Source organism: Indicator indicator, chromosome 9 (genome assembly GCF_027791375.1).
Source record: "Indicator indicator isolate 239-I01 chromosome 9, UM_Iind_1.1, whole genome shotgun sequence".
Taxonomy (NCBI): Eukaryota; Metazoa; Chordata; class Aves; order Piciformes; family Indicatoridae; genus Indicator; species Indicator indicator.
The window spans coordinates 12151641-12170352 of record NC_072018.1 but is presented as its reverse complement, the minus strand read 5'-3'; the positions used below and the strand labels follow the sequence as shown (position 1 = coordinate 12170352).

The window sequence follows — 18712 nt, the reverse complement described above, 5'->3', positions numbered from 1 at the left end:
CAGTTCCTCACCCAGCGCAGAGTGCTGCTGTCCAAGCCACAGGCTGACAGCTTGGCCAGGAGTTTGCTGTGGGGGACAGTGTCAAAGGCCTTGCTGAAGTCCAGGTAGACTACATCCACAGCCTTTCCTACGTCCACCAGGCAGGTCACCTGATCATAGAAGGAGATCAGGTTGGTGAGGCAGGACCTGCCCTTCCTAAATCCATGTTGGCTGGGCCTGATTCCTTGGCCATCCTTCAGGTGCGCAGTGATTGCCCCCAAGACAATCTGCTCCATGATTTTCCCTGGCACTGAGGTCAGGCTGACAGGCCTGTAGTTCCCAGGTTCTTCTGTTCGTCCCTTCTTGTGGATGTCTACTGTGAAGCTGCCAGTAGGTTTAAGGCTGCCAAAAAGCCCATGGGACCTCTGCAGAGACTCTTGTCTGTGGAGGTCAGCCAGGTCTGCTCCCTGTCTGCTTCTTCACTGCATTTAGAGCTCCAGGAGGCTGATAATGGGTTTGATCTTTTTCATCTGAGACTAGCCGAAGCAAACCTTACTAACTTTATGTGAAGACAGCCTTAATTCATTATGAGGATTATGCTTAGCCTGTAATTTCCTTATTGCTGAAGTTAGAAGGTGTCTCACCAATTGACTTAGGCTGCAACCAGAGCACCTTATATGCCAGGTTTTCATCAGGCAGAAGGATTTGGCATTGTACCACTTGCCTGGTAACACATTCCATGAGATGCCCATTTTGCAACTTCTTGGTGTTCACGAGCTCAAGTTCCTATTGAAATGAAGGGCAGTGTGGAGTACATAGTCCTTGATAAATAACAGGAATCAATATCTAGTTTGTTGACAGCTCAATCCTAAAAACTGCAAGTTACCAAACTATGGGGACATGCAAAAAAGAGATTAACATAAGTGAAATAAGAAAGAAAAGTCATTTAATTATGTCCAGGTTTTACAGACACCCACAAGGAAAGAAAACCAGAAATGTATCATAAAATACTTGCTCAATGCATTAAGAGCAGCAGGGCTCTGTGGTCAAGGGGTAATTTCTAAAACAGGAGCCAGGAGTAATTAATGACTGTAAGGTACAGCCTTGAGCCCCGCATTATTCCCCTCTTTTGAAAAAGATAATTTGGAGAGGATTGAAGGAGTTTTTTTTTTTTTTAGGAAGGGAGCAGACATTTCACCAAGCGCTTTTCTCATTTGTAATGGCATTTATGTGTGCTGAAAGAATTATCTATGTGACCTGCCATGCTTTCATCAGGCGCTACATTATTGATACAAATGAGTGGTCTCAGTTATCACAGTCTCATTGAAATGGCTTCTTCTCCCTTTCCTCCCCCTCTTTCAAATCATTACAGTGACCTTGGCAGCAGATTGACTGAGATACATGTGTTTTCCAAATGTACTAAATTAATACTCTTAGTGTTTATTTCTAAGGATCAGAGGAATATTTCTAGCATTGATCTATGGTACTGTAACACAGAAGAAAATAAGAATCTATGTGAACCATTCTCTCACAGCATCAGGAGTCTGTCTGCAAAGCAAGACAGAGAAATCTGCTGCTGCAGCTTTTAATACTCCAGGATCATGGGGAAAGCAGACAGGCTTGGCAGATTTTTTTTTCCCCAGCATCTCTCAAAGCCAGAGGCAAGCACAAACAGTCCCAGACTCAGTTCTCACCCTGCATGTTTTGGCTCTGAGATGACATTTTAGCTGTGTTTGATTTCTTGTTTTTTTTTTTTTTTCATTTATCACATTTAATGCTGTAGATGACATGTTTTTAAACTGATGTTTATAGTCACTTGAATCTTTTTATGCACCTTTTGTTCTGATACTGGATACCGTGTGGCTTCTTTTGGTGGTTAGTATTTAGCCTGAGCTCAAAGCCGAGCTGCTGTGTCTTGCTCTGTGTTGTTGCATTGTGTATGGTACCCAGAGCTGCTTGAGCAATTCCCTGAGAGAGATGCAGAATTTTCTGTCTGACGGTGCAGCATGGCTGAGAATTACAAATTCTAGGCTAAAACCCAGTGGTGTTAACGAGGGGAATCTTTCAAAATCATAATTCATAGGACCAATAATTGATGGCAAGAAAGAACCTCTAATTTATTTGTGCAAATTCACAAGCTGCTCTTATTTTGCAGCCTCTGTTCAGCTGTGGAGGTCACGTCTGGGCCGGGTGATGTACTCCATGGCAAACTGTCTGCTAATGATGAAGGTACGTGGGTGGCAGCAACTGCAGAGGTACCGTATATTCCAGAAGAGAATGTCAGAGGAAGTGCAAGAGAATTACTGGTGCATAGATAAAGGAAGGCTGCTTGACTGTATGTGAAGGTTTTGCTTAGTGAAGGATTAATTAGACTTAATAATGTCTTATTTAATAGATAGCTGTTTGCGGTAATGTTCTTTGGGAACGTATCTCTACTTACTCCTCCCCAAATCATCCTGGAGAACATGCAATAGCAATGCAGGATTTGCATTTTTTTAAAGTGAATTTTTCAAACACTTAACTAAATGCTGTAATTAAAAGCAATTATGTGCTCTGTCTGTTTCAAATTGTGCGCTAGGAATGTTGCTCTGTTTGTGAGGATTAATAATACTGTAGCCTTTGTATGTGATGAAGATCCAGAACATCTAAATACATCCTCTCTTGTCAACCTGTCTCAGTTGAAGATAAATCTTCTTTCAAGTTTAAATTCTCACTATTGGGTAGGGATGAAAGGGAAAGTAATAAAAGCAAAAGTAACTGGCTTCCACCATTTGGGTTGAAAAATCCCTTGATACCTCCTTATTTTTTTTTAGCCAATCCTGCTCCATTTGGCACAACACTCTTGGCTTCTTCTTATATTCAGCAAATAGAAATTAAATTTCTGCTGTTCACCTCATGGTCAGGGAAACAGGCATCACCATTCTTGCAGCAAACTGGTGTTGTCCTGAGGGTAACTACTTCACAAATCAATTAGCAGTAGCAGCCTCAGAGCACAGCTGTCAGCAGGATAATCTTCACAGGCCAAGATTCGCACTGCTCACTCTGCTCTTTGCCCAAAGTCAAGCCAAACCTGACCCTCTCATGTTTACTGGGCTACTTCCCAAACAGGGATCCATTCTTGGTAATACCTTCAAAAGCATGCAATTTTTAGTTAAGATCCAGTTATTAAGAATTAGTAAGCATTTATGTTTTGAAGTAGGTACTTAACACAGACGCATATTTTAAGGAACTTTCTTTTTCAAAAAGCAAGTGGAGAAAAGCAGGAGTTGCCATCCCAAACAAAGCAGAATATATAAGTAAGACAATGCTGGCATCATATTTTTTCAAGAATTTCACTTTGCTTTTGTCTGTGAGTTTCTTTTTAATGCTTTCAGTGATTTTCTTCTTGTGTACACACAAATCCACATGCGTGCACAGTCCTCACCGTTCTTCTGTTTTGGTCCTGTTAGTGCTGTTTTCTTCTTGTATAGAAATAGATTTGTGAATATTGATTATCACCTTTCTGGAATGGTACTGCAGCTCAGGTGCTTCTTAAGATTAACTGTATTTAGGGTCCCATAACTGCATGCTGATAATTACTTCCCTATGAAATTGGTGTTTAAGTGCATTGGCTATGGAACATTTGTGAGTCTGTTTTCAGAAATATCCCTATAATGGAGCAGTAAAGAGTTTTTAAGGAAGCTTTTTCAAACCAAACATAGTCATGCTGCAGTTAAAATCAGAGTTATCCATGAAGTTACATTTTTCTGTGTATGTGATGGATCCTCTGTGAGACAATTGTATTGATTATTTATAAATATAATATCTTTAAGACCATTCTAACATGCAGCAGTGCTATAATCATCTCCACCCTCTAGAGTAATCAGTATGAAACTATTCAGATAATCTTTCAACATAGTTCTGTTACTTCACAGTTAAATGAACTGAACAGGATTCCACATATTTTAAACTGTTGTTATTGTTGCATAATACACTTTTTTCATTGTATAATACACTTTTTAAACTGCATTTGTTGTTATTCAGGTATGTCAAGTGTATGTAATTTTAAAAAGAGTCAAAAAAAACCCCTAACTGATTTCATTCTCGAAGTCAGTGCCATCTATTGCCATCTAGTGAACACTTACAATATTGCAATAGGGTCATGTTTGATCCCCAAGTACTAGGTGAATGGAGTAGTTTGTGTTATTAGTAGATTAATAATAAAAATTCATTGAAATAAAACTATGTGACATTGGTATAAAAAAAATTAAACCCCAAACAATCAAACACATACATGGGGGGGAGGGGGGGAACAAACACCTTACTATCTTACTTTAACTAACCTATTTCTTTGACCGAAAAACCTCATCAGTATTTAATAGGGAATAATCCTGTCAGGATTGACCCTTGGAAATTTAAAATTAAAAAAAAAATTACCTGGGTTAGATGTAGGGCTGATAAGTATTTAAATCTATTTCAGTTATCTTCAACTCTAAGTTTATTTCATGTCATATCTCTTCTGCATTACTTACCTGACTCAAGGAACTGTGTTTATGTAGCAAAATCATTTTTTGTCTTTTTAAATATGGCCTCACTAGTTTCATCATTAAATTCCTGAGGTGGAGAGATACATTGTTTGGGAGGTGGTGAGTGAGATACAAAGATATGATTCATCCAGATTTGTGCAGGAAACCTATAGTGGAACAGAAAATTAATCACAAGTCTCCTTTACCCTGAGATCATCTTTCTTAGCTACAGAATTCTGCCTGCTGTGTGCCTTTATCTGTGTGACCAATAACAGAGTTTAGGAGCAGTTTAAGGCAGTCCTACACAGATCTTCTCCTGATCATCCCCTTTTCTTTGTACAGCATTTCTTGAATGTATTCTACCTTCCCTCCCTGCATCACTAGTGGACTTAACCTTAAGTGACAAAATCAAAGGAGTGGTGCATCTCACTCAGATGAATCAACATTTTCAGTTGCATGTGAACAAGGGACTGCTTAAGGGAGGAGGTGGAAATACAGCAGGAGGGAAAGGGGAGACCACAGAAAGTGTTGCTGTAGGCTTGTGTTTTCCAAGAAGCATGGACTGAAGTCACTATGAATGCATACCCTAACTAGAGCAGCATGAGAGAATGTTCATTTTACATGCCACTGATGATGTGCATTGCTTCACTTCAACAAACTAATAGCAAAACGTCTGTCATTTTACTAAAGCACCATGGAAGTGGCTTGAAAATTTTTGAAGTTATTTCCATCTGAGCTAAAACCACTTTTGACACTATCTTGCCAGACTTACCTCTCTAGGGAATAAACACTTAAAGTACTTTCCATATATATTCTAAATGCAGTCTAATTAAAGGCACGATTTGCACTTTTTAGATCTTTTCTGTGTTCTCTTAGCTGTTGTAGAACTTGCCTTTCCTTCATAAGAAATAAAAGCATTAGAATTTATTTTAATTTGGGTCTAATATAATTAAACCTGTACAAACAAGGAGGTAACAGCTTGTACTGATGATGCAAGGGACTGATGCCTAAGGACTTTGGTTCCTCTATGATGTAAAGGAGAAAGGCTGCATGAATCATCATGTCTTTTGCCTGACTTTGGATTCATAACACTCTGCTTTCATAACCCTTCCACAAGTGTGCTAGAGAAGAGGATAAGTTGCCCTTGTCCTCTCTTCCCAAAATATAGGATTTACAAACTTTGTATAACTGATTGTTAGTCTCTGGTTTATTGAACCTCCTCTCAGCATTCTACACATCATTTTGTACTTATTTCTAAGCATAAGTAATATTTAAAGTACTTCAGGTGGTGGTGAGGGAAATACATATCATGCAGTGACCACGATGGAAAGTATGTTTCTACTGCAGTGCATCAAAGGAGAAACAAACCCCACTTGCCATTTCTGTGCAAAGAAAATCCAATAGTTTACTAGAACTATTTTGGAGGAGTATATTTCATGTTAACTCCAAATTTTCATAAGAAAAGATACTGGTTAAAAAATAATAGGCCACCTCTTACTCATATCCTGAGCTGTGTAATTTCAGGCCTTCTTTTGGGATCTTTTGTGAAGGTGTGGAAAATATGAACTTGCAATCTTTAGAAATCAAAGACTATTATCTTTAAATCTTAAGATCACAAGCTGGGTAGTCACTGGGTTTTTCTACATCTTACTTCTCACAACCACAACATGTATCAGCCAAGATTGGCTCCTCTGGGAGGGTGTCTATTTATCATTGTCACAGACAGTTTTTCATATACCATGTCACATTAGCAAAGCTGGGAATGAAAACAAAGTCTTCAGTAGATGAGAGCAATTGTAAAATATGCTCCTTCAGAAGGAACTGTCAAATAAGATGCTTTTACAACTTATCATGTCACATGTAGGATACTCCAGAAATCTGCTACTGCTTCCACGATGGTGTGAGTGGGGATCCTGGAGTAACTACAAAATGAGGTTGTTTTTAGAAGTAAGCCTGTGATACTGTGATAACTTTCTACAGTTTCATCCTGGGGTCAACCTTGCCTGTGCTTTAGGGATGACTGTGAACATGCATCAATCTCTTTTCCTCTCCTGGAAGAACTGGGTCCCATGCCTGACATAGGTATTGCAAGGCATGGGGTAAATAAGCACAGATGTGCTGTCATGTGGAAACAGGGTGCCATATCCACAGATGCTTCACTTCTACTGTCAGATTTTAGGAGGTGTGAGTGTTTACGTACTCCCAGTTAGAATGCATATAGGGATGTACAGTCACTTGATAGGGCATGCAAAAGGAGAAGAGAGCTGTTTGCTTGACTCTAGTCTGTGCCAAGTCTGTGTAGCCCCCACAGAGTGGACCTCCAAGACTGCTTGTTCCCAACAGGGCTGGCAAAAAAAGGTCCTGCAGAGTGCCTCCTGGGCTGTTTACTACTTTACTACTATGGAACTTGTAATTTCTCTCATATACAGATCAAATTCCGAAGATTTTTCTTGACTTTTTTGTGTGTATGGAACAATTAGTATGTTCCAGGCAGTGACCTGGTAGAATCATAAAATGGTTTCAGCTAGAAGGAATGTTTAAACGTCATTTATGCCAACCTTCCCTGCAGTGATCTGGGACATCTTCAGCTAGGGTGGGTTGCTCAGAGCCCTGCCCAACCTGACATGTTTCTGGAGATGGGGCTTCTACTGCCTCTGGAAAAAGTGTAGAATTCTAGAGTCTCACCACCCTCAGTGTAAAATATTTCTTCCTTCTATCTTCTATCTATAGCTCCCTCTTTTAGGTTAAAACTGTAACTCCATGTCCTGACCAACAGGTCCAGCTGAAAAGTCTGTCCTCATCTTTTTTAGAGGCTCCTTTAAGTATTGAAAGGACACCATAAGGTCTCCCTGGAGCCTTCTTTTCTCCAGACTGAACTACCCCAACTCTCTCACTCTATCCTCACAGCAGAGTAGTTTCACCCTTCTGATCATTTTTGTTTCCTCCTCTGGACTCACTTAAACAGGTCCATGTCTTCCCTGTACTGAGGACTCCAGAGCTGGACACAGTGTTAAACTCTTCTAAGCAGGACCTCGGGAAAAGAAATTGATTGCACATGGGACATGCTGCCTCTTCAGATTAAGCGGGAGATTAAGAGAAAATACCTTTACCAGCAGCTGTGATCACATTAGGGAAAAATTAAATGAGTACTATAATCTGACCAAGAAGAATGGTAGGGTAGAGAGTATCCCAAGATGTCTGCATTTTGACAGATTACTCTTTGATGTCTTTTGCATCCTAACACCTACTACAAATACTTGTCTTAAGATGAAGGGCAAGAGCTTCAGGAAGCACCAAATTAGTACAGCAGAGAGAAATCTTCTACCTTTGCATATGCCTGGCCTTTATAAACAAAGGTTTTCTCTGCCTCTGCTCAGGATTTCTCCAAGAAGCTACAGCTGAGGCTAGCACAACCCTGTGCCTATGAATGTACTTACTGTATGTCTTCCAGTCAGCACAGAGCACATGCAGAGTTCCTCAGGTATGCCTGCCAGAGACCATATAACCAGGCTCTAAACATTTACTGCCCTGATGACTGAAGTTCTGTAGTTTAACCATGCAACAGCCAGGCTGCAGGAACCAGCCACAAGGACAATTCTTTTCAGTGGGAAACGGACCATGGTTTTGTTTCATCTTCAGTCACTGGTCATTATCTACAGTGTACTGTTGTGTTTTGAGCAGGGAGAGCTCAGAGCTGACACTGTGCAGGCATGTGTGTGTGGGAAGTCACTTGGAAAGGTGTCTGGAGTTCAGAATCAGCTCACCTCTCACTTAGTTTTAGCACAAATCAGCATTCTAGGTAGATAACCTGCTCATTTTCCTTTTATCTGATGTGGTACAAAGGAACAAGGGTTTGGGTGGAAAGACAGAGGTTTTGCTTCCCTTGGCAGTAGTGCTGGTTTGTCATCTGAGAACATGCAGGAATTGCAGCTTCTGCCACCATATATTTTCCCCAAGTTAAGAGCATACACACAAGTAGTTCCCAAAGCTTTGGAACATAGTTTGTTAGAGCATGCAAATTACACAGGTATGTGAAACATGAGACACTCCTCAACTATGTGTACCCCAGTCACACAGAAAGCTTTTGACTTCCATCCTCAATCATAATCTAAGATGAAGAGTAAATGTCCAGATTTTTTATTATTGGCATTTAGCTACAAACAGAATATGCTCCATCTGGGAAAAAAAAAAAAAAAAAGATTCCCTATATATGCAGTTCTAGTATAAGTGAGAAAAGACCAGTCTAGTCAGCTACTAGTGCCTACAGTGATAGGTAGAAATGCTGTCCCACTGACAAGTTGCAATTACTTGAATTCTGCTTGAACAGTTCTTTACAAAGAAGGTGACCTAAAGACTGAAGAATGCTGAGCCTAAATATCTGATTACGTGCTTTTCACCCCTTAGGACTATGTGCTTGCAGTAGATGCTTATCACACTGTCATCAAATATTACCCACAGCAAGAACCTCAGCTGCTGAGTGGAATTGGAAGGATTTTCCTTCAGGTAGGTGATGTTGGTGTTAACAGATATGTAGTGAATAATTGCTGCATTAAAACTTTACCTGTTTTTATAGAGTGCATCAAATTTTAGGGGCTGTGGTCAAAACAAATGAAAAAAACCCTGCCATGTGATATTAGATCAAATTGGGAAATATAAAGCGCCTATCATATTAAAAATACATGGACATTAGTGAATGTGCTGTAGGAAATTGTGCTAATTCTGCTTTCCCTAAAACTAATGGCAAAAGCTCCCACTGACCTCAGTGAGCCAGAATTTCAGTAAAAATCACATTTCTCACTGCCTCAAACTGCATGCAGCTCATAGTCACGCTGTAAAACTGGCATCTTCATCTAGAAAAAAAATCTTCTGTCCAAGTTATATCCCTGAGAAGATAAGGGAGGACACAAGAAAGAACAGGACTGTGCAAGTATAATATATTTTTATTTAGCTGTGTACTTACTATAATAAAGTAGAAAAAAATAATCTAAGTTCAGCAGTACTTTTTGTGTATCAGAAAATGATGCATCTAAAAAATTAATATGTGTTTTAATTTTTAATACAAGTTCTTTGCAGTTCTTTCATACTTATGATACCGATATTTCAAACTCTTCTTTTTCTTATTTATCATAAATCTAATTTTGAATTGTAGCGTATGTACAAACAATATTATTAGTGCCATTCATGTTATCAAATTGTATTGAATTGGAGTAATTTGGTCTTGATAGATAATTAAATCGTTAATATTTTGTGGTTGAAATTGTAGAGTGTGATTCAAACTCAGTTCTGGATGTTAAGTTCTTAGCACAAGTATGTTTTCACAGTGTGGCAGACATTTACCTTTAAAAGAGTCTGGTTTAAAGTGGGTCTCCAGCACTACAGAGTAATAATATTGTCTTTGCTGTGTGCATTAATTAGTAGCTAAATAGGCAACCAGGTAATTAGGCATATTAAAGAATGGTACTGGAAGCATGAACATGAGCCAGTGTGTGCCCAGGTGGCCTGTATAAGGAATAGTGTGACCAGAAGGAGCAAGGGAGTGTTTTTTTTTTCCCTGTACTCAGCACTGGTGAGGCCACACCTTGAGTCATGCATTCAGTTTTGGGACCCTCACTACAAGAAAGACATTGAGGTGCTGAACCAGGTCCAGAGAAGAGCAACAAACCTGGTGAAGGGCCTCGAGAACAGGTTTTGTGAGTAGCAGCTGAGGGAATTAGGATTGGTTAGTCCAGGAAAAAGAGGCTGAGGGGAGACCTTCTGGCTCACTACTGGTTGTAGTGAGGTGGGGGTTGGTCTCTTCTCCCTCATAACAAGTGACAGGACAAGAGGAAATAGCCTCAAGTTGCACCAGGGAAGGTTTAAGGTTGGATATGAGAAGAAACTTCTTGACTGAAAGGGTTTTCAAAGACTGGAATAGGCTCCCCAGGAAGGTGGTTGAATCCCCATCCCAGGAGGTTTTCAGTGACACAGGGAAATGGTGCTGAGGGACATGGTTTAGCACCAGGCTTGGTATAGTTAGATAATGGTTGGACTCAGTCTTAAAGGACTTTTGCAACCTAAACAATTCTATTATTAATATTCTATGATTTATCTTACTATTGGAAAATAGCAACTTATTAATGGTTCTGGCCTTACTAGGAAAACGACTGGGCATGTTACTGGTGCTGCCTTGCTGATAAGAGTGTCTGCCCTAGTGTCACACTCTCCAATCTGCTCGTAGCTCTGTTTGCTATCAAAAGATTCTCACTCTCAGGAGGAAAGCATCTCTTAACTTTGGGAAGAATTAAATCTGTCCACTTTGAAAGTGGTGCTCCATACAGTCCCTGAAAGTCATTGACCTCCAGGACACCAGCTGTGACAACAGGCCTGTCATATTTAGTGGGTTACTGAACAGGACAAAAGCGAGTATGAAGAGGCATTGGGTTTTTTTCATGTCATCCAAGGTAGCAGTTAATCAAAAGCATCACTTCTAAATTCAAATGTTTTCCTTTCTTCTAGCACCTTTTTTTGTCCTTTTTGTGACAAAATCTTCAGCTCTGGCTGGAGGGTGCTGTTGCAACAGATGCAAAATTTTGATGTATTAAGAGAAATAAGAAGTGTGCAGGTACAGAAAATCATGACGTTCAAATTAAAGAGAAACATGTTGGAGGCCTGGGCACATGGTTTCAGTTAGATCACTGCTTGCTTTGCATGCACTGTTGACAAGGCACTCAGTGAAACAATAAACCATCTTGCAGGGAAAATGGGACAGTAATATCCTTATGTTCAAATGTCACAGCTTCTCAAAATCAGGTAGTGATTCCCAGATAACCTCAGATTGTTTTCTTAACTTTGAACATCATCCAAGAAAGGCACAAGGGAAGCCAGACTTTAGCTGCTTATCAGCCACAGGCACTGTTTGACATGTATGAAACAAAGCAATAATGAAGTGTAAGTTCAGGAATTAATTAGAAACAAAAGGCAACATTTTTCAACCTATAAAACCTTACTTTGTGAGTCATTGGGGTTTTTTGAGCTTACTAGTGTAAGGCACCATGTCTTCATTTTCACAATGTGGGGCAGGAAGAGGCCTAGATCTGATACTGCTGTTGCCTTAACATAAGTGGGAAACTAGGAGGAGAGAAATGGGGAATGCAGGAAAAGACAGAGGCTATCACAGAGAAATCTTCAGAAGCGCCTGACCTGTGAAACAGAAATTCCCATGAAATGGGGAAACTGAATAGATTTGAGTCTCTAGGATATTGTTGGATGTTGCTAATAAACCCTGTTTGCTGGCTGACCTGTCCAAAAATAACTAACTACATTAAAGAGTTTAGAAGGTGGAAAGCTGCCTGACCTGTGCAATACATAGTTGAAAGCAGTAAGTAAATCCTAGAAGTAAGAAAAATAATCTTGGTTTCCAAGTCAAACAACAAACTTTAGTGTATAGTACATTGGAGACTCCTTGTCAGAGGATATGATTGTTAGAGGTTAACAGAGGAATTTTTATTCAAAATGCTAATTATTTTAGATACTGAAGTCATGTTTGCAAGACTTAAGTTAAATAACAATAAGTGATGAAGATCACTTTAAATATTTTACCATTTTAATTACTAAGTAAAACTAATTCTATTAAGTGCTCTTCCCAAAAAAGAAAAAAGTCAACTGTTTCTCCTCAGAAGGAAAAAGCGAGAATCAAAAGTTTGCTGAGAAGACACAAGATGCTGCTAAGAAAGGAGAACTCTTCCTGATCACAAATAAGGTGTGATTTAGTCTCACAGCAGATTAGACTTGAACTCATCAAGCTCCCAGTGGAGCAAACTGGTAGTGTGCTTTAGAAATTGATTATTTTCGTGGTTAGGGACTTCCTTCTAATTTCCAGGCTAAAAATAATCAAGGACGGATTCATTTACATTTGTGCCACCATAATGCTTTAGTTAAATGTAATTATTTTCATGGTGCTTTACACCTTTAGTGGTATTTATAGAAAGAAATTGTATCCTTTGTCATTATACTTGAATGCATAAGGTTTTAGAATGACTAATTTTGTTGTGAGTCCAGTTACTTAACATCTCAGAGAAATGCGTATGTTTCTTCAGACAGATTATTCATGGGTATTCTATAAATGCTTTGGTAGACGGACAGATCACAGGATGTTAGGGGTTGGAAGGGTCCTCTGGAGATCTTTGAGTCCAACCCCACTGCCAGAGCAGGACCATAGAATCTAGCGCAGGTCACACAGGAATCTGGACAGGTCTTAAAAGTCTCCTGAGAAGGAGATTCCATAACCTCTCTGCGGAGCCTGTGCCAGTGTTCTATGACCCTTACAGTAAAGAAGTTCTTCCTCATGTTGAGGTAGAATTTCCTGTGCTGTAGTTTAAATCCATTGCCCCTTGTCCCATCACAGGGTACAAGTGAGAAGAGGCTGTCCCTTCCTTCTTGACAGTTGCACCTTTGACAGTTTTGATGTTCAATTGGAACATCTCTGAAATCTAAAGAATAATAATTCATGCTGACAAGGGAGAGAACTGCTTAGAAGTAAAGCAGTATCTGTTACATCAGTGATGTTAGCAGGGCTTTGGATCCTGTCACTATGATACTCCCATAAGCAAATTAGGAAGAATTCTAGATGAAACTTTGAGATTGGTGTTCGCTGTGTCTGAAAAATGCACTGGGATAGCCATTCACTGAAGGACTAGAAGGACTTGCTAGGTGATCTTTTCCACAAGGATCCCTTCAGGGTTTGTAGTGGGTTTACTTGTCAGGTAGGTGCTTGTGTGATGAAATTAGAAACAGGCTTGTAAAATGTACCAAAGGAGTGGTGCAGACACTGTAAGGGCAGGCTCAGAATGCAAAATAATCTTGCTAAGTTGATAAACTGAAATAGTAAATTGGCTGTGAATGAAACAGCAAAGGCAAAATACTTCCAAAGCCTGGGAGTAATACACAAATACAGAATGGGAAACAACTAACAAGATGCTGCTCTGTGGAAAGGGGTTAGGCAAAGGGGAGGTAAACTTACACATGGACTTCCAAAATACTGTGGCATGAAAGCAAACTTCATACTCAGATGGGAAACATGAAGTCTTCCATTCTGAGTGCTGGTGAAAGATCAGCTGGAGATCAGCAGGCACTCAGGGAGGATGTGAAGTAGCAGGAGAGAATTTAGAGAACTGCAAAGTGTTACTGATGAGAAAGGGGTGAACACTGATTTGCTTGAAAATTGATTCTGATTTTAGAAGAAACATAGGAAGTGCAGTAAAAATGTTCAAGTATGTAAAAGGCTGTTCAAATGAAGGACTTGCATTATTCTTCCTGACCACTATGGAGAGGAGAAAAAGTTGGGGTGCAGTAAGATAGACTGAGAGTGTATTTTGTAATACTACAGGGGTGTAGGAATTCTGGAACAAGTTTCCTGTGGAAGCTGTGTAATATTCACTATCTGAGAGCTTTAAGGAGGCCTCAACACATTTCTTGCAAACATTTTTGCTAATGCTCCTGAACTAGTTCAGGTTTCCTCGTTTCGATAGATTTATTGTATCCAGTACTAAGTTTTCTTCTCCTTCCATTTATCCAGCCCCAAATTATGTGAAACCTCACCAAAAGTATGAGTGTATCGGTCTACAAAGTGTATGTTGCTAACTTAGTTACCAAAGGGGCCTTCTTCCAAGATTTATTTAATTTTTTTCCATCTCATATAACAATGCATGTGACGTACCCTTAGGTGAATTATCCCTTCCCTTCTAGGAATACTCTTCCTCCCACATAAAACCTGTTCTCTATGCCAACCTTCAAATCCCTAATTCCTTCAGCCTGCAGGAGCCACTCAGCTCTGTTTTTTTCATGTGCAAAGGGACTGTCTCCCTGGTATCCTCAGTGGCCCATTGCATTGGAGTTTTCTCTGGCATGTTTTGGTGTGATGCACTGAAGCTACCCAGTGGTCCCGGCTAGGATCCCATAAGCTGTGGGTTAACCAAGTAGGGGTCCCACCTTAGCTACCAGGCTACTGTATTCCAGTTCTCCTTCCTACTGACAGCTTCTCCCTTGTGGGCCATGTCTCTTGTCACTTCCTGCAGAGTAACACCCAATCTCTCTGGAAGTAATCCCAATCTTATCTCATTTTCAGTTCATTTTATAAACTCTGGACTCAGTTACAACAAGAAAGCCAAATGAGGAGGTGGGATATTCCTGCCACACAGTCCATGAGAGCTCCACAACTCACAGCTAAGAAACACTGGATTAGTTAAAACCTCACATGCTTTTGGTGTTTGCTTCATGACCTTAGTGTGGCTCTTCAAATACCTTCTTTTATTAACAGGTTTTAGCCAGTCAGCTTGGTGCCAAACGATTAGATAATGAACTTCAATCAAGGTGTCCATGTTCTTACCCTTTGTAAGCTGAATTTCCTTTCTTGTGATAACTTTCTTACGGTTTTACTGTTTAGATTGGAGACATCAAAACTGCAGAAAAATATTTTCAAGATGTTGAAAAAGTGACTCATAAGTTGGATGGACTACAGAGCCAAATTATGGTTTTAATGAACAGGTAGGTAATTTAACACCCAAACGAAACTTTAAAATACAGTTTTGCAAAGTATGTATTGTGAGCATTAAGCTGCCCTGGAGACAAGCCTGTTCTATTTCTCTCTTTTATGTAACTACATCTGTCACAAGACTGAATGGCTTATAGACCCTGGAGATGGGTGTTACTCAGTACAGGCTTGTTACCTGGATTGAAAGTAGGATCCTTCACTTGACTGTACAAAGCTTTTTCTCCTTCTTCCAGGTGTTGTGTATTTTTCACTCAGCTTTTTCAATATACATTTGCCTAAGATACACTGAGGAGAGGAGAAGCTATTTTGGGGACTTCATCCTATAAGCAGACCTGATAGTAAAGTTAGCACCTGATAGTTTCAAAGACTGCTGGAACACATTGTAGTAAATGGAGCTGCATGATGGGGGGCTCAGTTTGTAATGGTTAGCACCTTGACTTAATATATTTAGGAAATACTGTACAAAAGTGCTCTGAAAATTATATAGCATGGCTAATTTAATGAAGGGAAATAATTTCAGGAAGAGGGTGTCTGCATTTAAATTAATAAAAACACAGTGAAGACTGTTGCTTTGGTAGGCAGAATATCTAATAGCCAGATGATCCAAGTTGTCATTCCATTTGTCCGTAAATCAGTCTCTCCTTGCTGGTTACAATTACACCGTGAAGAGCAAATGTCAGAACTCTCACATCTATAACACAAAAAATAAAAAATGGTGTCCATTCTTTTTAAAATCTATTATCACCTTGGGGTTTTTGAGGAGAACTCATTCATATGTCACTTACTTTCTAGAGCATTTCTCCACCTTGGTCAGAATAATTTTGCAGAAGCTCATCGATTTTTCACAGAGATTCTAAGGATCGACTCATCAAATGCTGTGGTAAATCTCCAAATTGCTACATTTATAATGAACACCTAAATTATTCTCATAATGCTGCATGCCTGGACTTAATTAGTACCCAGAGTACACGCAGAGCTTTATAGAAACATTGGATGTGGGATGTGTGCCAAGGGGTTTTTAGTATATGTAAGGATAAGAGAGAAAACGGGGTGGGAAACGCAAAGCCAGTCTGTATGAAGGGGATGGATACTTAGGCATGTAGAAATTGCAGAACATTATGTTTTACAGGATCTTCTCAAAAGCACTTTGATTTGCATGTGTCAGAAAAGGAAATGGCAGCTGCCAAGGTCTAGAAGATTAACTTCACTTCACACAGCCTTGAGGGGATGGTGTAGTTTTAAACATGGCGTTTTTAACGCATCGCATATCAGAGCCTTGGATTCCCATCTCAAGCAGAGATGAGAGAAGAGCTGTTTATTTATTTTGGAGGTTTCATAGAATTGTTTCAGCTGGAAAAGACCTCTTAAGATCATCCAGTCCAGCTGTCACGCTAAGATCACCATGATCCTGTCCCAAAATGCCATGTCTACACATTTCTTGAACACTTCCAGGGGCAGTGACTCCACTGCCTCCCTGGACAGCGTATTCCAATGCCTGACCACACTTTAGTAAAGAAATTTTTCCTAATATCCAACCTAACCTCCCCTGGCACAATTTCAGATAATTTTCCTTTCACCTGATACTGGGGAGAAGAGACTGATCCCCACCTCACTCCACCCTCCTTTCAGGGAGTTGTAGAGAGCAATGAGGTGTCCTCTCAGTCTCCTCTTTTCCAGACTAAACAATGCCAGTGTCCTTAGCCACTGCTTGTAGGACCTGTTCTCTAGTCCCTTCCTCAGCTTTGCTGCCCTTTTGTTTCTCCATTTGGCAGCTTTCGGTGCATGGTCCTAGCAGAGTGTGCCCAAGAGCTGCAACACTTACCCCCAGCAGCCTGATCCAAGGCCATCTAGTGACTGAGACTGAGTTGAATCAGCACATGAATCACATCATTTTGCAGGCTGTAAAGCAGAAGGAATTCTAAATTGCAGGAGAGCAGTAAGGTTTCCTGAAGGGAGAGAAAACTAATTTGTTTTGAAAAGGCTGTGTTCTTTCTTTGTCTGCAACTTTTAGACAGTGTGAAGGTTTCTGGTGCTAAACATGTTATATGGCTTTGTACTGGGGCAATCTTTTGGTAACTCATAAAACCTGTTTTGTGTGGAGAAGAAAATGGAACCTGACTTGATCATTTATGATGTATTTAGACTGTATCTGCTGAATTTACTTGAAGTCAGTTGCAGATGCCTTTGTGAGAAGATAATTCCTTCCTGTTGCCTTTGTAGATCTTGTACATGTAAGCCAGGCAGAAAAATACTTCTGAAGACAGAGTGAAGTCATTAAAAGAAACCTGTGAAAATGAGAGCATAGAATTTCTGAAATCTGTTTCAACTGACTTTGAAAATTAACTAATGTCCTGCACTATTTATATTTTGGTTTAGACTTTTGTCTTTTAAGAGTTTCAGCTCCTGGAAGTCAGCAGGTCCTAATGGCACAGGATAAATCTTGAGAATAACAAGAGGAAAAGGATTAGATAATGCATTTTACTTACTTGCACACACACAAAAGAGGAATTCTTACCACCTAGTAAATCTGCTCTAACTCTAGATACCAGACTTCGTTTTTGTCCTCTCTCATCACTTGTCAAAACACACAGATGGGAATAAATAAATAGGTATCTGTTCATAATGTCTTCTTCTCTAGGCTAATAACAATGCTGCAGTTTGTCTTCTTTACCTGGGAAAACTGAAGGACTCCCTCCGGCAGCTGGAAGGAATGGTTCAGCAGGACCCTAAACACTACCTGCACGAGAGTGTGCTCTTCAACTTGACAACCATGTATGAACTGGAGTCATCTCGCAGCATGCAGAAGAAGCAGGCACTGTTAGAGGCTGTAGCTGTTAAAGAGGGTGACAGCTTTAATACTCAGTGTCTCAAGTTAGGATAGTTCATTTTCAACTAATCTTCTCCAGCAAGGCTAGTGTTTTTTTAACTGTATATACTCCTGCTAATGTGTAAATGTGAAATAAAATCTATTCAATTATGCATATTCGGAGCCATTGCAACAGAATTTGTTGTCTCTAACAGCCTTACCTCTGTGAAGACTTTGTGCTGACCTACCACCAGCTTCATCCCTACAAGACTACTGCTGCTCAGTTATTCCTCATTATAGTGGACTGTATATGGGCATGGGTCCCTCAAGACCCATTGATGAGATGCAGCCACGGGTCCTGAGGCAACTGGCAGATGAGGTGCCTAAGCCACTGCTTTCATTTGTATTTGAGAGAGGTGGTCCAGTGGAGTTCCAACTGACTAGGAAAAGGGAACATAACCCTCATTATTAAAAAGGGAAACCCCAGAGAACTACAGGCCAGTCACATCTCACCTCTCTGAGCAGATCCTCCTGGAAACTGCCAGGGCACATGGAAAATAACAAGGTGATGGGTGGCAGCCAGCACAGCTTCACTAAGGGCAATTCGTGACTGACCAGTTTGGTGGCCTTCTATGACAGCACCACAGTGTTGGTGAATAAAGGAAGAGCAACTGATTTCACCCCTGCACTTCTGTAAGGCATTTGATGTTGTCCTGCACAACATCCTTGTCTCTAAATCGGAGAGATGTGGATTTGATGGATGGATAATGAATTGGCTGGTTGATCACCCTCAAAGAGTTGCAGTCAGCAGCTTGATGTCCAAGTGGAGACTACTGTTCCACTGGGGTCACTACCGGGACTAGCGCTGGTTAATGAGATCAAGGCACCCTCAGC

General features: G+C 40.2%; 1 protein-coding gene across 1 annotated transcript in view; it reads left to right on the top strand.

Moving 5' to 3' along the window:
* Positions 1-17945, top strand: part of TRAPPC12 (trafficking protein particle complex subunit 12) — a 51418-nt gene extending 33473 nt beyond the window's left edge. The window contains exons 7-11 of the mRNA XM_054383565.1: positions 2135-2208; positions 8889-8987; positions 14905-15005; positions 15805-15892; positions 17651-17945. Of these exons, the coding sequence (XP_054239540.1) occupies positions 2135-2208; positions 8889-8987; positions 14905-15005; positions 15805-15892; positions 17651-17893 (605 nt within the window). The 3' untranslated portion in view covers positions 17894-17945. The remainder of the gene's footprint in view (positions 1-2134; positions 2209-8888; positions 8988-14904; positions 15006-15804; positions 15893-17650) is intronic.
* Positions 17946-18712: the final 767 nt, after the last annotated feature.